Source organism: Perna viridis, chromosome 14 (assembly GCF_037379345.1).
Source record: "Perna viridis isolate PV_CMFRI_1.1 ecotype Kerala chromosome 14, ASM3737934v1, whole genome shotgun sequence".
Classification (NCBI taxonomy): Eukaryota; Metazoa; Mollusca; class Bivalvia; order Mytilida; family Mytilidae; genus Perna; species Perna viridis.
The window spans coordinates 8,037,016-8,057,373 of record NC_142458.1 but is presented as its reverse complement, the minus strand read 5'-3'; the positions used below and the strand labels follow the sequence as shown (position 1 = coordinate 8,057,373).

Below are 20,358 nucleotides of genomic sequence, written 5' to 3'. Positions count from 1 at the left end.
TTTTAATAGGGTCATTTCAGCTGCAGAAATAACTTTGCTAAACCTAACGGTTTTGTTGATACTTGTGAAAAACTACTGTCTGACCCCTTTGTTCTATTTTTAGTAACAGCAGCCATGTTTTTCAACAGATCAATAATCTCATCAGTTCTATGCACGATACCCGAAGGAACAATCATATCAAGTTTGGTTCCAATTGGTCAGGTAGTGTCAAAGGAGATTTTTGAAAGAAATAACATTCAAAATAGCAAAAAAATGTCCAAAAAAAAAGGCAGTAACACATGGCTTAACATATCAGAATGAAAATTTGACCACAGATAGATCTCATCATGCTGAACATTTTTACTCCAAGTCAGAATAGGCTAAACCTTACGGTTTTGGAGATATATGCGAAAAACTGTTGTCTGACCCCTATGTTCTATTTTTAGTAACAGCAGCCATGTTTTTCGACAGATCAAAAATCTCCACATCAGTTCTATGCAGGATACCCCAAGTAACAATCATACCAAGTTTAGTTCTAATTGGTCAAGTGGTGTCAGAGGAAAAAGAGTTTTGAAAAATTGTTAACAAGGACGACGGACGCCAAGTGATGGAAATAGCTCACATGGCCTTTGGCAAGGTGAGCTAAAATTTGTACCCACAAAATGGATTTTTAACACTATATAACACTGGTTATTTTTGAAACCATGAATATGTTTAATCGACATATTCAGCAAAAATTAGCAACCTGTAGACTAGGCTTCTTTTGATTTTACACTCCTTGTATATTATAAAGAATCTATATGAATTTAACCTATGACCATAAAACCACTGAGGTTCTGATTTCAGTCTAATAAGGAAGTGGCCAGCTTTGCAAATCACGTAATGCAAATAGTGTATGGGCCCACTCGGCCCACAGACAAAATAACGAGAATAGGTTTACAATGAAATACTGCGAAACTCACCCAACAGGGCAGGCAGCAACTGGCCCCTAAACAACATAATATGCAGGTACAGGAAAATGTTGCCCCTATATACTACAGCATCATAAAAGTAAATTGAAAGTGAAAATGAAACAACACATACTGAGTCCTGAAATTCCTGAATTAGGGCAGGCACAAAAAATACAGCAGGGGTAAAGTGCAAAGTCTCAGAGATGATTTTACAAGGTCTTCAAACAAAGCGGAAATTGGCAAAATAGGAAGTAAATATAAAGTAAAAAACAGGAATCGTTACGGTAAATTCCAGATTTGAATTAGCAAAAATCCGCTAAATAATGGAAGAAAATCATCCCTAAAGTCTACTGGGACCTTGGACATTCAACTTATCTCCATAAATAAGGCCTTTCCAGTATGAACAATTCATTCTACTACAGAATAAAAGAAAAAAAATCATTCAACTTTTGAAATTTTTTTTTAATTGATTTTAAGAAAAATTTTATATTTAGACAAAAAGATATAGCAGTGGGTTCTTCCATTGCAAGCATTAAAACCTAAAAACAGAAGTTCCAATACAAAAACCCACATGTTGAGGAAATCAAACTGTATATCTAAACCAAATGTAAAGACATACTAACCAAAATCAAGTGCTCAGCTTACATGTATACCAATGTACAACTTTTTTATTTTATTATTATGGTCTAGTGTAAAAAAAACAGCATGCAACAACTTTTTTAACATTTTGCAGTGAGTTCAGGAGTTGACAAAATGACAAAAAAATTGACAACTTTTAACAATGCCGTTTGAAAAACTCGTGTAGCAAGTGCTGTTTTTCAACATCTTTGATTCCCATTTTGAGTTCCTTATAGGCAAACCATGTTGAATCATGACAAGATTTGAGGTATTTTTTTCCTGAAGCTGAACACTCTGAATTTGTTAATAAAACATGGCTATTTCCTTCTCATTTGAAATCAAACTACAATGACAACTAACATGTAACAACAAATGATTTAAATCACATGACAAGGAAATACACAAAACCATGTGACTTCTTAAAATAGAAACAGATCATGTGCTCCAATAGAAATCTTTGCTCAATTAAATGTTATCATCAATTTCCTAGTGCAGATTTAGAATCTTGTACAGGCACAAAGTTCAGATTAATAAGAATACATGTAACAGTGGAACAATTATGAACACAGATAAAAAAAATGAACTTAATATTTCATTAAGTCACATGTTTTGTAAAAATTTTGACAGTTGGATTTCCTCAATGTAAACAAAATGAATGCAACATAATATCTGAATACTTTCGATCAAATCATCTTCAAGTCATTTCAATCAGTTGTTTAGATCCGTAAACAAAACATAATTAATCTTTTTCCATTTCTTTTAGGTCTATACTTATCATAAGAAAGTTTATATAGTCAATTATAAGTCTTTTATTAAACATGTCTTGTTTAAAATTAATTGAGTTCTCTATCACAATCATAAAAGTTTCTGCACCACTAACTCCCATCCTTGTTGTTGATGAAGTTGACTTGAAGATTAATACGACCAAATCAAACCTTATACAAATACAATTTATGATTATACATGAAGACAACACTATTAAAATCTAAAAGCACAGAAAAAAACTAGTTAATAACTGGGGTTATATGAACAAAAATCACCAATTTCTATATTTTTGAAATAATCCAAAACCCATCTTGAATCTTGTTCAAACAGCAGGTGAATTTTGTTATGAAAAACGAATCTAGATCTTGTTCTTGGTGATAGAAGACAAAGTGACAGAAAGAATACAAAGTAGTAAAAAGTTCAAGATTATAAATAAATTCATGTTGTCTTCACATGTATTCATTGCGTTGACATGGTAACCAACCCATGCTGAAGAAAAATTCACAACAATTTCAAGAAAAATATTGAAGTGTACACCAAAAATGGATACAAAATTCATTTATGTTTTTTTTAAATTTGTAACTCCAAGTTTTTAAAATGCAAGCTCCATATATGTTAGAGTGAAAATTTTTAAATAAGTTTAAATACTAAAAGGGGAGAATAATTTAAATACAGGGACCAGTTGTTGCATGAAATGAAATATACATAAAAACATGAAACAAATATATGCTCAAAAGTACATGCTGACATTAAATGCTACTACATGCAAAAACTGGTTCCAGAATCAACTGTAGGTTCAGAAATCATAAATTAATTTCCAGTCAAAAAAAAGCCTAACATTTTTTTTAAAATAATATATTTTACTCTTAAACAAAAAATGCATGGTCAAATGCTTTCTTTCTTTGACAGAAATTTTACAACCAAGAAAGAACAGTATCTAATACAAATGAAGATTTTAAACTGTTCCACACATTTTCCTCTCTGACAAAAATTTAAGAAATTTTACATATTTAATGACAAATATAATTTCTGAATATACAGTAATGGATTGCGGCCACAACAAGGCAAATTGGTGTAATTTCAACAATTACAATTCTCAATCAAACGATAACACTGCAGTTTTATAAGCTACAAGGTAGTAATCTTGAACAAATTGTGAATGCCAGTATAACGAACTGGATAAAAAGTTATTCTTCAAATTGGGTAGGTAAAACTTCCGTGTCTACATCGGGACGACTCGTCCAGGAGCGCCACCTAGTGATGAGTTAGCTAGCTGATCCTCAGTCTTAATGTGAGGGCTGAAAAAAAATATAAATAAATAGTTACAAAGCTGTCAACAATTAAATATTTAAGACAGAAGCAGTTCTCACCAATCTGCTCACCAAAATTTTATTCCTTGATGAAAATCATAGTATGATAGCTCATTTTTGAGAGCAAAATATCAGCAATCTGTTGGAAATTTTTTTTTAATTTGACATACATGAACATGAACAATCCCTAATAATCCATACTCCCAAAACCTGTCTAAACCAAGACAAAACAATTGTCCATAATTTGGGTCTTTTGTCAGTAATCAGCATAAAAATTGATCTTATCATCTCAAATCAGGGATTGGGTAATCATAATCAATAATCGTAATCATCTGTAATCGATTACATTTTTGGCTTTCAAATTTGTCTCGGCTGAATATGTGTTAATTTCACTATTTGGAATCAATAAGATTTATCTTTACCAAGACTAATAACATTCATGAAATTTAATGCCCTGCATAATCCATCCCCATTTTCGCTTATTTCAACAGTCTCTGTGAAGAGTCTAAATGATCAGAATAGTTTTCTAAACCAGGAATGGCTTGTACTTAAAAAGATTTGAAATCTGTAATAATAGACTGTTGATTGTAAGACCTTTAATACTCTACCCAAAAATTCAACAAAAAAATTGACAAAATTGTAAAGGTTGGCATCTATGAAATAACTAAGACCCAAAATAAAATAGTTTCATACCCATCCCCTTGTGCCATTTTCATTTTCATCTCTTCCTTTCCAAGTTCTGCCAGAAACTTCAGGGCTTCAAGAGCAGCAGCATCTTTGGCATACTCTGAGCTGGGGCCAGTCCCATGAAACATCTGATGAGGGTTTGTCAGCAATGTAACACGACATAAAATCTCTGTGTTCTGAAACAGAGCAAAACATGTTAAATTCTTAGCATACTCTGAGTTGGGGCCAGCCACATGGAACATCTGATGAGGGTTTGTCAGCAATGTTACTCGACATAAAATCAATGTTCTGAAATTGAGAAAAACATGTAAAATTTTTGGCATACTCAGCTGGGCCCAGCAGTATAGATGAGTGTTAGTTAGCAATGTCACTTGATATAAAATTTCTGTGTTCAGAAATAGGAAGCATTCAAGTTGAAGATTTTGATAAAAATGGATCATTATTTCAACATTGTAATGCCTGTGCTGGTGAAAATTCTTCATATCTTATCGAATTAAAAATGAGAGTAAAAATGCTTGAAAAAATCTCATACACATAATGAGGATCTACACTGGGAAGGGGTGCTTGTATTTAAAAAGTATATTTTTCAAAGTATATTTTACACTAATTTACACTGTAAAAGTACAGACAATTGGCTACTGAACTCTTTTTTTTTTATTTTTGTGTATACATGTATCTTGAAAAATTATTTCTCTCATTCTAAATCTGTGATTAAAAATACACATGATTTTTTAACCATTAAGCAGTGAAATTTTTAAATGGCTTTAATAGGGAATGATTTAAGTTTTGAGTTCCTTTGCAATTACATTTATCAGAAAAATACAACTAACAGGTATCCAATTAAGTGGAAGCTACTGCAACTCAGGGTCGTATCCAGACACTTTTAAAAGAAGGGATGCCAGCCAAGGTTCCTCAGAAAAAGGGGGGTGCTTAGACATTATTTGCCATTATTGGTCAATTTTACACATGAAAATGACAATTTTCCATTAAAAAAGGGGCGCCTACACCCTGCATGCTCCCCTCTAGATCAACCAATGGCAAGTGTATGATATCCATGGGCAATAATGCTACAGGTGATAATCATGCATTGCTTGATTATTAAGATAATCATTAAAATTTACATATGTTAGTCATATGATTCTCATATGCAAATATGACATATAATTATCAGATGATAATCACGCAATAATCAAATGCAAAGTGAAACATATGATGCACTTCATATGACTCCCATGTGTGGCACAGGCAGCTGTGAAAGATCAGCTGATTTAACATTCTACTTTTTGTCATCATTCAGTGTTCATCATGGATTTTACTTACCTTGCCAGCATGCCATTTTTAGTGCTATTCATGGGTTTGACTTACCTTGCCAGCATGCCACGTTTCAATGTTATTTGTGGATTTTACTTACCTTGCCAGCATGCCACGTTTCAATGTTATTCGTGGATTTGACTTACCATGCCAGCATGCCACATTTCAATGTTATTCGTGGATTTTACTTACCATGCCAGCATGCCACGTTTCAATGTTATTCGTGGATTTTACTAACCTTGCCAGCATGCCATATTTTAGTGTAATTAATGAATTTTCCTTACCTTGCCAGCAAACTCATCAAATTTAATTTCTAGTTTACTCTTGGTGGCAATATCTCTGAGCTGTAGTTCTGGCCTGGTAGGACCACCACCAAACATCAAAGGTTCTGGTGGCTGGGCTGAAAATAAAAATAATCAAATGAAGGATGAATATTCTCTGCTTCAACTAACTTTTTTACATACATGTAAAATAGATGTTACCAACCCATATAGAATTTTTTTGAAGATCTGATACCTTTTTATCTATCAAACACACCTTGTACAGGTAAAATCAACAACTCATTTTCATATTCAAATGGAAATATAAAGTTCATTCTAAAAAGAAATGAAATAACAAAAAATTGTATTAGAGATTAACTGAACATTGCTCTACCTGGCTAAAAAAATAAATATTTGTTAAGGAAATTATAAATTAATGTTAATTGAAATAATTAAAAAGGAATTAAATTTTCAACATGTCAAAGTGTACTGACATCAGGACCATGTATACATATACATGTATATTAAGTTTCATGTCCATGTAACCCTTTCTTATAACTAAAAAAGGTTGAAATCCTTCTGATGAATCAGTGAAGTAAATACTAGAAAAACTGTGATCCAAGCAAATACTAATAGGATAATTAATTGGAAAGAGTGAGTAACCAAAATATGATCACAAGTGCTGATGAAGGCCTAGATTTAACGAGTGTGCAAAGCTTGTTCCACGCACAAGTTAAATCGTAATGCTTTCTTGGCACGAGTGATTATATTTGGGTTATTCACGATCACAATTGATACTATTTATTATATAGGTTTTCTCCATTATTCATTGCTATTTTCAATTTTGTGAATGGCGGGATTGATATTCATGTTGTTTTGGGGGGAGAAAGTGCGAGAGTGAAATTTCACAGTGTGAATTATTGAAAACTTTTACACTGGGAACATTCAGTAAAGCAGTGCTATCTATAAAATACAAATGAATATTCCCTATTCACCATATCAGAAACTATATGGTCAATAATGAATCAAACTTGTTAAACAAACTACTCTGATTTACTTGAATGCCATAAATATCTGTGCAATAGACTCCTGGTCTCGATTTCACAAAAAGTTGTAAGTGTAAAGTTGATCGTAAGTAATTTAGCATTGTGACGTCATGATTTACGATCAATTTCACACTTACCACTTTTTGTGAAACCTACACCTGAATCAGGGGTAAGAGGCTGTGCTGATGTGACCACTGATTTACCAATTATGACAATAGCATGCAAATCCTTTTTAATTACCACTGGTATAGTAACGTCACAATGGGAGAGGGAGGTTTAGCCCACTGTAAAACCTAGATTTAACCCACCATTTTGTCTGAAGTGCCTGCATTAAGTCAGGAACGTTGCAGTACCAGCTGCTCCGGCGGTGTATTATCTATTTAGCCAGTTTTATTTTGGACTTGACTTGATTATGAATCGGATTAGTGTTCGGTAATTTTATTATTACCCTTATTCAGTCTAAAATCGAATTCCACAATACACCATACCTATATAAAGCTTCAGTTAAAATGTCAATTGACTGTGATAGGTACAACAAATGTAGCTGCAGAGAAAACTGTAATGGAAATTTTGTAGATGGAAACTGCACAGATGCACAGACACCAGTCACTATATACCTTCCACAAAGAAGACCAAATACATTGAAACCTGCCTAAACTGAACCCTGAATAATCCAAACACCTGTCTATACCAGACAGTTCTTACAGTCCCTTTACATCAATTTAAAAGTATTTTGAACCTTGGTTAACCAAAAACCTGTCTAAACCAAAAAAAATAAATAAATTTAAATGTGGTTGGTTAAGACAGCTTTCACTGTATCTATTTTCCAAGTAAGCTGCCAGTGTCATAATGTAATACCAACCTTGATACATGTTCTGATTGCCTCCAGTATAATTATTATCTCTAAGTAATAGTAAGCCAGGCATTAACTGTCTCCCACTCTTACCATTGGCAATTTCTCCTGGAGACACAGTTACAGCTGTGAAAATTAAATATACAGACATCGATTTACAGGGTGATGACGACAATATCTTACTATTGGTAAAAAGGTACAAATTGTAAACTGGCAAATCTTCTTCATAAGAAATTCATGTGAATTGAAATTTACTTTAAATGAGTTTCATGTGAAAAATTCACACGAATTTCATATGAATTCACGTGAAGACTCTATTCGCCTGAATTTCACAAATTTCACTAGTTCAATTCATGTAAAAAAAATTTTGCCAGTGTTAAAGTTTGGTTTCATTCATTATGAATAGCTGTAAATTGAGATAACCTCAGAATTCTAACTATCCACCATCTCGACTGTTTATGTCCAGTTGTAATATAGAAAGACACACTCTGCTTTCATTTGAAATTCACATAAAATGAACTTAACATTAACATGAGAAAGCTTGATTCTCAAGAATTTCACCTTAATTCTGACTTAAATTTCATTAGCTCAATTTTGGTGAAATTATGCCTGTATACAGTTCAATTAAAACTGTCATACATATAATTCTAATTAAGATTACTAGTTACCTGCACTAGGTGTTGAAGTTTCCTGCTTTTCTTGGAAGGTAACTTTCTTCTCTGCTGATGTTGTTTGCTATAAAAAAGATACAATGACATTGTAATTGATCAAAATATTCTTCTTTGTTTTTAGATTTCTTTCATGTATAAAATGTGTTTCTTTAACATGTTATTCTACTGCATTTTAGAGAACTGTAAAAGAATCAAGAAAACTTGCACTGTAAACCAACTTGCTTTCACACACAATTTATTTCCACTAATTTTGTGAGCAAGTCGTCCCCCCCCCCCACCAACATTAAATTGTCTAAGTACAGATGGACATCCTAAACTAAATTGCCGTGAGTACAGATGGACATCCTAAATTAAATTGCTGTGAGTATAGATGGACATCCTAAATTGAGAAAAAATAAGTAGCCACAAAAATAAATAGATTTACTACCAACACCACCACTGTCAGAATGACATTCAATAACTTGAACAAATACTAGAACTGGGAATGAGCTTACAAATGAATAGACCCAACTTGCAACATGTAAAAACCTTGAAGTTGAGTTATCTCCCTTTCAAAGAATCTTGCTTCATGCACATCAACATGTACATTTATAGATGATGCCCAACCTTTAAGTGAAGTATCACAAAATTTAACTGACTGGTTTAGGGAAGAACTGTATTTCAAAAGTACATTCATAGATAGTCAAATATTCTCTAACAATAATTGTATTCCTTCATGCATATTTACATATGATACCTGATCTTCCAAAAAAATACCAAGATCCCATAAGTGGGCAAAATGACTTGCATTTAGTTGGTAATAACATTCAAAATCCCTAAAGTTGAATCATCTTCCTATAGATTTCTACCACAAAATGCGAAATTTTTCACTATTTTCTACCATTTTCTATCATATTCCCAAATGCACATGACGTCCAACTTGCCTATCAAGTTTCATCAAAAGACCTACAGCTGTTAAAGAGGATTACAGCTGACAAGAAATGTGGACAGACAAATGAATAGAAGGACAGACAGACAGACAGACAGGAAATTCTTATTTATAACCCCCAACTTTATGATCTGTGGTATAATTAAATCAGATATAAACTTCTGAAACATATGTCTTACCTCGGGAGTAGAAGCTGTTTTGATGGCAGGTTTAGTTGGCTGAGGGGATGGCTTGTTGTAGCCAAGCAACGTGAGCATTTGTTCAGCTGCATGTCGCTTGGCTAACTTCTTGTTGGGTCCCACACCAGTACATATCTTATCATCTATCTGAACCTGAAACAAAACAACAGGTTAAACGATATGATATACATTTTTCATATACATTTCAGTAATTTTCATGGGGTGCTTATTTTAATGTATTTTAGCGGTCTGTCTAAAAACACCAAAAGAAAATATTAACTCGTGGCTTCAGGAGGTAGACCTAGGGTAAGGGACATAACTATTGAAATCAGCGTAATGTTTATATCATATTAAATTTCACCAAAGCCTATCAAGCTTTCTTTTCAAATGGAATGAAATCAGTCAAAGTTACTTACATGCTTACATGAGATTGATGTAAAATGCTGAATACAAATGTTCCAATCGTTTGTAAGAGTTGTATCCCTTACCCTAGGTCTACCTCCTTAAACAGTTTTTTTTGTCTAAGTTACATTTTGACTGTGCATGGTCATTACTGTCGTTACCTGAGCCAGCAGTGATACAAAATTCATTCTGACTTGAAGAAAAATGAACTAACCTGCATGACAAATTCCCTTCTCCTAAGAAGACTTCTCTCTGTGATCAGTGTAAAAACTGGTTCCTTTTTCTGCTCAGCTTGTTGGACCTGTATCAGTCTACTGATAGGGTTGATACCAACTCCGTAGTTAGGGTCTGTCTTCTGATTCTGCTGAAATCAGATTACTTCACCAGTTAAGTGTTGTAAGTTATTAGGATTATAGAACTTTAGCGATACCCATTTTAATATAAACTTAGCTAGACTACTCAGAGATTTCAATAGCTCTCTGGGTAAAAATCTATCCTACATTATACTAATTCATCATACTTTAATACCACAGAACACCTGTGTGATCTTTTGGACACTGTCTTTCAAGTTCAAATAGCTGTCAATTATGGAGTCAATTATAACAAAATGGTCATAATTGACAGCTATTGAAATTGAATACATGTACAATGTACAACATTTGGATCATGTAATAATAATTATCACATGGGATGGTTAAATTGTGCTTTTACTTTTACTTTAATGGAGGAAAGAATTCAACTTAGAAGCTACCTTAGTTACTCCACCTAGAACCATACTGAATGTGATACTTGCTTTTTTCAATTCACCAAAAAACACCAATTTATATAAAATTTGTTTTTGCCTTCATCATTTTTGTTTTTTCCTTCAAAAACATCTTTCTCCATTCCAAAGTTCGAAGGGGTGTAATACCCACACAATTCAGTGAATCATAAATACCCAGTAATATGCACAATTACATATCATGTCCTAATAACTACAATGTTTCATGAAATTTGATGCAGTAGTTTCTAAGGAGTAGCGCATATAAAAGTGTGACAGACTGACAAGGGAAAAAGACATACTTCCAATTCAGAAACAGAATTTACTAGACTTCTTCATTAGAATTTTTAACCCTACAAAAATCTTGACAGAATACTTGACGACACAACTGCATGGAAGGGAACAAAAACATAAATAACACTAGCCTACTATACTGGAAACACGGAATGCAAGCGAACAACAGAATTAAAGCTAGCCTACTAGAACGGCACCACTGCATGGAAGGGAACAGAAAAAAAAATTACACTAGCCTAATATACAACTGGCACCACTGCATGGCAATCAACAGAAAAACTAACACTAGCCTACTAGAATGGCACCACTGCATGGCACAGAACAGAAAAATTAACACTAACCTACTAGAACGGCACCACTGCATGGAAGGGAACAGAAAAAAATAACACTAGCCTAATATAATGGCACCACTGCATGGAGATGAAGAGTAAAATAAACTCTAACCTACTAGAACGGCACCATTGCATGGAGGGAGATGTAAAGTACTACTTGAACAACATCATTGCATGGTAGCGAACAGTAATGTATGGTTCTTGATTAACCCAAATCACATATTACCTTGATAATGTTTTTGGATTTCTTCTTGGTCTGGTTCTGTTTATTTTTTGGCTTTTGTGTAGCTGGTGGAAGGGGAGACAAGTCTTTCAATTTCTCCAGCATCAGCTCAGCTGCTTTTTTCTTGGACACCTTCTTACTATTACCCTCAGCCTCCGTCTCATTTTCTCCAACTCTACACTTGGTGACAAAGCTCTTCATGTGAGGAGGTCCAGATTCTCTTATTACCTACAAGCATAAAAGTTCTAGGATACTGCATTTAGTAAATACAAATCTGTTTTTATAAACCCAACAAAAAGAAGCAGATATTGGCTAAAGCAGAAGTCACCATAAAATAAAAAACAAGCAAAATCAGGATTCATAGAAAGAAAAAATCAATAAAGTAAAAAATTACTGATTTACAATATTCAGGCGCGGATCCAAGGGCTGGTGTACTGGGCGTACGCCCCCTTAAATCAGTAAGAAAAAAATGTTCACCAAAAGTTTCACCCCATAATATTTTTTTGTCGTGCTTTGCACAACATTTAATTCAATTAACGCCCCCCCTAAACTCAAATCCTGGATCTGTTCCTGATATTTAAACAAAAAAAGTTGCCAATAATTATTTTCAAATAAATCTGAAATGTTTTTACAAAGTACAGTAAAACCTCTATCGACCTATAGAATTTCTTTGGTTTACACAAGTGTTTACTTCATTCAAGATCAAAATACTTAAAAGGAAACAAGGGAATTAACAAGTGTCCCTTTTAGTTGAGTTTCTTGTTTATTTGGGGTATGTCAATATATAAAGATTGCATAAAAAGTTTCCTACTACCTATTTCTGAATTCTGACTGAAATGCAATCTTCATACCCAGAAGCTTTACCAGGAGTTGTATTAAAAGAGGTACCATTCTTACTTTATTCTGCTGTAATACTCACATCAAAGATGACATTCAAATTCCTTCTCAGAGCAATCTCATGAACTAAGCTTATCTCGGACTTTAACAGATCTTTCTCACCTGGAAAAAATTGGATCGTATGATTACATTCTACAATGAGATCAGATCTGTGCAAAATATAAGCAATATTTCTTGTTCTGTCAGTATTTTACACATGCAGTACAATACATATGTGCTAAGTTTACAAAAAAATTCATCTGGAAACCATTGGAGGGAGGAAGGACAGACAAGCAGACAAACTGACTGACTGATTTACATCTGTTGATGAAAATGGCCACTGAACATGGTGGGGTTTGAAAACAATCGACAATGAGAAGAACAAAAAACTAAAATATGAAAACAGATCATATTTCATCATCATATTAAGATGGATTCAAAACTCCTAATACAAATTTTAACAAATCACTAAGAAACTTTGAAGAGGGACACATAACCACTCTGAAAGGGCAGAGGTGCACAGATATCATGAAGGGGTAGGCACCCTTTATTTCTATCTAACCAAGATATTGTCTTACTTGTTTCTTGTTTTTCAGGCTCAGGTTTTTTTGCTGCATCTTCATTGGGCAATGGAAGCTTCTTGAGGATATTGAGGGCCTTAGAAGCCGCATCGTTTCTGGCCTCTTGTCTATTATGTCCTTCACCTATAAACTCTCGTTGTCCTACTTTTAAGGACACATAGAACACTCTTGGCATTCTTGGATAATGATACCTGAAAATAAGCAGTTTCATCATTAGACTTGTCTTTGTCCACTTCATCCAATAGTGGGACATAGGGTCACTACAGTTTCTTTCTATCTATTCCCGTCCAATGCTGTTCTTTTGTATTAATAATTTTGAGTCCCCTCTGTCAGGCATGTTATGGCCTCCCCTTCTTCGGTGTCTCTGGGTTCCAGTCTAGTTAGCTTGATTTATCATTAGAATGCATCACAAATTGTGTCATTTGAGAACAGTATCACTTCCTCATGGTTTTTCATTTTGTAATGCTTACTTGGGTTTTATGGTTTACATAATGAAGTGCATAGTCTTCACAAGAGTATAATCCATGCCCCAATTTTTACCCTGTATGAGATAAAGTAAAAATAATCTCCATTGGAGACCCCAAACAAAAAAAACAGAACACATACATGTACATGTATTATAAACAGTCATCTTAATAATGACAACATAATTAAATCGCTGTTTTGGTCCTTGATTTTTACAAAAACAGAAATTTGCTTACAGGACAAGTATCCATAAATTTCCACTATTTCCTGAATAATACTTATACAAGACAGATACATTTCCTTTATGCCCTCTCCCACAGTTTGTATGCAGGGGTGCATAAAAATCTTGATAAGAGGTTTCCTTTATGCCCCCACAGTTTGTTTGCAGGGGTGCATAAAAATCTTGATATGAGGTTTCCTTAATGCCACCCCCAGTTTGTTTGAAGGGGGATAAATATCTACTGTCATACCTTTGATTGTAGACTCCTCTGTAGTTATAGTTGGGGTAATGTGGGTATCGAGTGTCCAAGGGCTTGTAGAAAGTCTGTTCTCCGCGCTTCATTGCCAGGGCGTTTAATTCAACTGTTGGAGTAATATTATCAGCTACAGAAAACATACACAAAACCCCAATCAGATGTCAATGACATCTAAGCAGGAAGTAAAATACAACACTCAAGCCCATTCAACTTTATTTTCCACCCATTCCCAGTGTTCTAGGATTCCACTTCCCTGTCACACCAGGGCAAGTGCAAATTGGTGTGTGTTTTTTTTCATTATTATATTCCAGTTTTCCTTTTGGCAAGTAGAAAACTTCAATATTTACAGAATTTGTTAAGTTTGGAAAGCATACTTTTCTTGTGGAGTCTTCCCGTGGAAACCATTTTTTTCCTGAAAATCCTAGAACACTGATTTCACTGAATCATATTTATAATAATTCACTTCAAGTTTGTGATGACATTTTCATATATTATGTTATCTTTGTCATACCTATCTTTTTATTTACAGTTATTCTAAACGTAACAAATTTTGCAGTGTACTAATTTTTCACTATTTTCGCAGTGGACAGAAAACCACAAAAAAAGTACCTGCAACATCATATTACATTAATAATTTTTTGAAACTGCAAAAATTGATATTCACGAATAAGTTCATTTGACAGAATCTGCAAAATTAATTACACAGTAATTATTGTGAAGAAAAGTACCATTTTTCAACAATTATTTCTCTCCATCTACAAAATTTCATGCAAAATTTTGGTAAATTAAAATCAGTCTATAAATGTCAATCAATATCAAAAACAGAGCTGCTAGCCTAACAGGGTCAATTTCAATAACTTTTCTTTCACATCCTTATGAAAATTAGAATTTTCACCCACCTAAAATCAATTCTACCGGTCATGGCAATAGAGAAGGTATAAAAGCACATGATATAAAAATAAATCCAATAAAATATAATCAGAGATATAAATCAAAACTAATTTTACAAAGCCAACAAAAAAAAAGGAAACGGAAATTGGTGAAATGGGAGGTAAAAATAAGGATTTGGAAAAGTGGAAGAAAATTATGTCTGATACACATACCTTAACTCTTCATTAAATTCAAAAATGTAATTTTAAGAATTCAATTTTTGGACATTAAAATAATATCTTACGGTCATGAGGTGTTCTGTTCTTAGGTGGTTTAGGTGGTGGGTGAGTATAGGCTGTCTTTTCTAAAGCGACAGCAGCTGCTGCGTGCTGAGCTTTCTTTATACTAGGTCCATTTTCAGCATAGGTCTCATTTTCACCCAACTTCAGCGTCACATAAAAAGTCTTCTTGTGAGCAGGACCTTGTTCATCATCCAAAGTGTACTGGTGTGAGATCTAAAATGTAAATTTTATCTACATGTAAATGCCAGCATATTGAAATTGCTAACTTAAATGTGTAAATGGACCACTTAAAAAAAAATTGTCAGGTTTCGACATCCAATTAACATTAGCTGTGCTCTTAGAATTACAAAAATAAAACTACATCATTTACACATTTTTTAATAATTAAACAGCACAATCAACATATCTCCAGATGTAAAAATGTAAAGATGTAAAAATGTAAAGATGTAAAATGTAAAATTTTCCTACAGGATTCTAATCAATCAGTGCTTGAAAATGTAAAATTGCATTTGCTTGGAAAGCATGACAATTTTTGTTTAACATCACAAAAACAAGTACATTGGAACTTCACTCAATCAAACACGGATGACTCTAATACCCAGGTTTTCTTGAATACAATTCAAAGTACCAAAATTTTATTCTTAGTAATCAATGTAAATAACCTTGTGATTTCTCATTCACTTTAAACCTGCTTTAGTGCCAAATTTATTCAGTTTTGATTCTACTGAATTTTGCTGATTCAATGAATGAGTTTGCAGTAATGCAACTGAAGCAATAAATGTTGATAATACCCACAGAATATTGTGAAAACAACATTTTTTTAAACCAAGAAAGATCGATAGCTCTAACCTAATTATATTTCGCCATTACTTCCGAAGATTGCTGACAGGATATTCACCTGAGTTAAAAATACTTTTACCTTGGTTAAAAATAGCAAGAACAGATACAAAGGTAAGCATGTGTTTTGTTTTCATTCCATTTCATCCATTTCCTGATTAGTTTTAAAAAAATAATGACATTTACTGACCACATTTATGCTGCATTATATCACTATGCGTAAATTACAACAGGATCCTTAAGTTATATTCAAACTTTTTTCTTTTACGACTTGAGTCCATAAAAGAAACAAGTCTTAAAATTGCGCTGAATGAAATTTGAATATGTTCCTAAGTTGGCACAATTAAGGCAGCTAAGAAAACTGAATGAAAACAAATTATTGACCCATGAACTCAAACTCTGAAAGTTTTCAAAAACAAAAAATTCAAACTTCAACACGCGAAGAAAAAAAAAACAGAAATCTTCAAACTCCAATTTTTTTAAACTCCTAATAACTTGAGCACATTGAATGGTCCCTTGATGTTTGAGCTATGGAAGTTAGACTGTACCTGAAAGTAATCTATATTTGACAGTTTATTTCGAATATTTAATTATAAGTATTAATCCTCTGTTTATCACCTTTTATGATAGCTAATAGTATACCTTATTGTAACGAGCTAACTCATTGATGAGACACATTGGGGTTTTCTCTTTTGTGTTTGCCAACGTTTCTTTTGTAGCTGATTCAGCTGTTGTTGTATTTTGTTCATCTTTTGTATCTTCCTTTTCCTGGGTCTGCTGTTGTTGCTCACCAGATGGCTGGGCTGAACCATTCTGCGCACCAACAGCAGTAGCACCACCTTTCAAATGGATGATTCCATTCTGGCTAGGTTGTGAAACAGCAGAGGGAGCAGGTTTCTGCTGCTGGGTTGCAAAGGGAGGCATGATAGATGTTGGAGGGAGAGAATTGGGGTATGCAGCAGGGTTCTGCTGGAGTATACTTGGCTGACCCATGCCTGGGGTGTGTTGTAAAATAGTTGGGGCTGTCTGAGTCATCCCTGGACCCATCATGCCTCCTTTGTTCCTTTGATTTCCTGCAAGGATAGCAAACAAACCATAAATCCTTGAATAAATACTAAATGATCCACATTAAAACAATATTTACTTTTATAAAAAACAAGAAAATATGTATCTAGTGATCACAGACATCCAAACATTTAAGTTTCAAAAACCTGGACAGTCTCTTATTTCTAAATCAAATTTGGAATAGAACAGATATGCATGTAGGGCCAATTTTAATTTTAAATGCCTGGCTGCATAGAAATGAGATCCATAAGGATACCTTTACTTTTATGGTCTTGCAATACTGACTTACTTAATTTGTGCATAACAATCCCAAAGATTTACTGATAGAAGAAATAGTATCAACCATTTTCTCCTGAATCAATAGATTTATCAAACCATCAACCATTTTCTCCTGAATCAATAGATTTATCAAACCATCAACCATTTTCTCCTTAATCAATACATTTATCAAACCATCAGCAATGCCAGTCTGTCATTCTCTTATATTAAATTAGAGGTATATCAATCAATGAGTGACATGCAGGTCAAACTTACTGTTATGTTGTTGTCTTTGAGGCATAGGTTGTGGTATCCCTTGATTGTGTTGAGGTGGAAATGAGTTCATACTGTGTTGCTGCAATGAATAATATCGGATTTAAGTTTACTTATACTACATGTAAGAGTAACAATAAGATGTCTATATCTTTAACTTTGTGAATGCTTTTTATTGGAAAGAAATGGTGATGATTAATAAATTACATGTACTACTGAAAGTTTTTATCCATCTGTTTATTGCAAGTTTTCAGATAAAAAAAAAACTGAAAAGAGAGTACATTTCAAAGGAAAAAAGCCACCATACAATGTTGGCCAAATTAAAGTTTGGATAGATATGCAGCTGATTTTAAGAATTATTATTATCAATTTAATTCTATATATTATAATAGCTTAAAATAGAAACAATGCATTGTTTCATTTCAAGGACAATACATGAAACTCTTACAAGAAGTAAACTGAACCAAGTTTACTACAGTAGAGATAATCTAGCTAGAGAAGAGTATCCGAGGACACATTCATTTTTCTTTATCATTGTTTTGACGTTGAAGCCTATGTGCGACTTGTTTACCTTAATTCAAAAGTGTGACCTCCTCCCAGTTTTGAGAGAAAAAAATATCCCTTGTTGTGTAAGCCCTAGACAGAAGCAACATTCACATAGCTGAAAGCTGATTGAAATTTGAAAGTTCATCAAATTGAGACAATAAGAAAATTTCTGCCTATTTCATACCTAAGAATTTGGCAAATAAAAATTTTCTAAACTACCACAAAAACTGACATTGAAACTATATACAGGTCGAAATAATTATAGAGTAAACAGTAACTTTTATAAAATGTTCAAAACTTTCATACCTGCTGACTCAATAATTATGAACCCCAAATATTAAGCTTAGAGTTGTTATTTTAGTGTCTGCAAATATTTGTTAATTTGATGACAAAGCTGTTGTTCATATTGTTAGTTGCACTATTAACTTTTTAATCTGTAACATAAATCTGTGTAGAAATGCTTTAAATATTCATTCATTTTATATAAAACACTTAATACTGAGGCTCATGAAGTGTAATATCTTGGATGAGCTTTTTGAAATGCTGGCAGGTATGAATTTTGAAGTATTATTCTTTATTTGAAGGAGGGTGGGTGGGCCAGCACAGTTAAATGGGTCTGTCACTCGAAAAATGTCATTTTTGCTAAATGCAAGGTTCGGCTGGAGCAAAACAGGAACCAAACCATGTTCATCCCACAGCCTGTACCCTGTGAATGCCACTGAAGCCAAAAAAGGTTTGTCACAGTCAAGAGTAGGGGATAAGAAGAGCCCTGAAGGGTCACTCATGTGATTCCAGGTGAAATAGAGCACTAAACATTAATTCTGCTCTGACGAAGGGCCAAGAAATGAATCCTACCCCCTAAAAAATCTCACTTTTTTGGGAGGCAGAAACCCATGACCTTTTTTTTCAGCTCTCCAACATTACTTTTAACAAACTCTATATCAGATAGCCTCATTTTAAAGCACAGTCACGCTGCCTGCAGATGGACCCAAATTGTGTTTTCCGAAAGTAAGATTAAAACTACCACAATCAATAAAGCAGAACCAGACCCTTACCCATATAAATTCGGGTGCAGCACAACAAGGGTTAAGGTGTGTCTATGACAAATAAGCACATTGGTTTCACCAGAAAAAAAATTGTTTTCAAAGTGACTGGCAATAAAGGAGAGTAATGGCAATAGCTTCTACAAATTTTCTATTTTCAATTTTGAAATACTGCTTGTTTGAAAATTTCATCAATTGACTCAGTGGCACTTTGAGTCAAAGACTGTGCAAGTAAATAAATTAGAACCTGTCCAGCATGAAGTTTATGTAGCTTCCTTGTAACCCTAAACTACTTATAGTAATTGTAATGTTTCATCAATGAGACAAACTATGAAAAACATGTCGAGGAAGCTGACATCTTAAACATGCCAACCGGCGAATTAATTTGTTTGTTTGTTTGTTGGGGTTTAACGTCCCAGCAGCAATACTTCTGCTATATTCAGACGATGAACATGAAATTGATGATAAAATGAACATGAAATGATGATGAAATGAAAAAGGGATGGGACACAAGGACAATGGGGTCGACAAATTTTGATTGCCACTGGAAATAGGGAGAGGTGGGTAGGATCGGGCAATTTAGCCTCCTGTGGCGGAGCCCTATGGTTCCTACTCCGGGAGAATACCACAGTAGGGTTCTTTAACATGCGAGGAACGTGGCATCTTTCCCAATACGGTACACCACTATGGTTTGCGGTCAGGTTTTCAGTATTATAGCCTTACAATCCCAGCATGTAACACGCCAGAGGTACCCCATTCCACCACCTGGGGCACACATCCCAGTTGCTCTGTGCGCAGAGCGCCCTAGCCCCCGGCTAGTATTCTGAGCACTGTTTATTCCCCTTTTACGACAAGCTTAGCGCTGCTGCAGGCCTATTCTTTTAACACCCGGACCTGAACGGGGCCCGGCGAATTAAAAACACGTGGGGTGGATACCATTTTACATACCATTTTGGTTGTTTTGATCTTGTTTGAGAGAGTATAATTAATTATTGGAGTTCTGTATGATTTTTGTGTTGTAAATTACTTTTCAAAACGTCACTTCATTTGGCAAACATTAAAGAAAATTTCAGACAACTCATGCGGCCATGTTTGTCTGCACCCAAAGTACCGAATCGATGTCAAATCTGCGCTCTAATGCCATTTAAATCCAATCTGTCTTCACAAGCGCATAAGAAACGACGATCCAATTAAAATT

General features: G+C 34.0%; 1 protein-coding gene across 6 annotated transcripts; it reads right to left on the bottom strand.

The window, feature by feature from the left end:
* Positions 1–1,370: 1,370 nt before the first annotated feature.
* On the bottom strand, positions 1,371–20,269 carry LOC148598011 (double-stranded RNA-binding protein Staufen homolog). 6 transcript variants are annotated; one of them, XM_088559987.1, is made up of 15 exons: positions 20,109–20,269; positions 17,575–17,653; positions 16,618–17,048; positions 15,141–15,351; positions 13,961–14,093; positions 13,023–13,216; positions 12,488–12,567; positions 11,572–11,796; positions 10,174–10,323; positions 9,558–9,710; positions 8,448–8,514; positions 7,789–7,905; positions 5,905–6,020; positions 4,316–4,485; positions 1,371–3,610 (listed from the first exon to the last, which is right to left on the bottom strand). In XM_088559987.1, the coding sequence occupies exons 1-15, from the start codon at positions 20,109–20,111 to the stop codon at positions 3,535–3,537; spliced, it is 2,205 nt and encodes a 734-aa protein (XP_088416113.1). In that variant the 5' UTR covers positions 20,112–20,269; the 3' UTR covers positions 1,371–3,534. The 6 variants fall into 6 exon arrangements, with proteins under 6 accessions (XP_088416113.1, XP_088416114.1, XP_088416116.1 ...); XM_088559988.1 differs by having other exon boundaries at positions 10,174–10,320; XM_088559990.1 differs by having other exon boundaries at positions 13,961–14,072.
* Between the last annotated feature and the right edge of the window lie 89 nt (positions 20,270–20,358).

What these genes read in the sequence shown, in the direction of transcription:
- LOC148598011 (XM_088559987.1), bottom strand. An exon ending in AGAGGAGTCTACAATCAAAG is followed by an intron (nt 13,217 to 13,960) that starts GTATGACAGTAG and finishes GCTTATTTTCAG; the next exon opens with GTATCATTATCCAAGAATGC. An exon ending in AAACAGCTTCTACTCCCGAG is followed by an intron (nt 8,515 to 9,557) that starts GTAAGACATATG and finishes TCTTTTTTATAG; the next exon opens with CAAACAACATCAGCAGAGAA.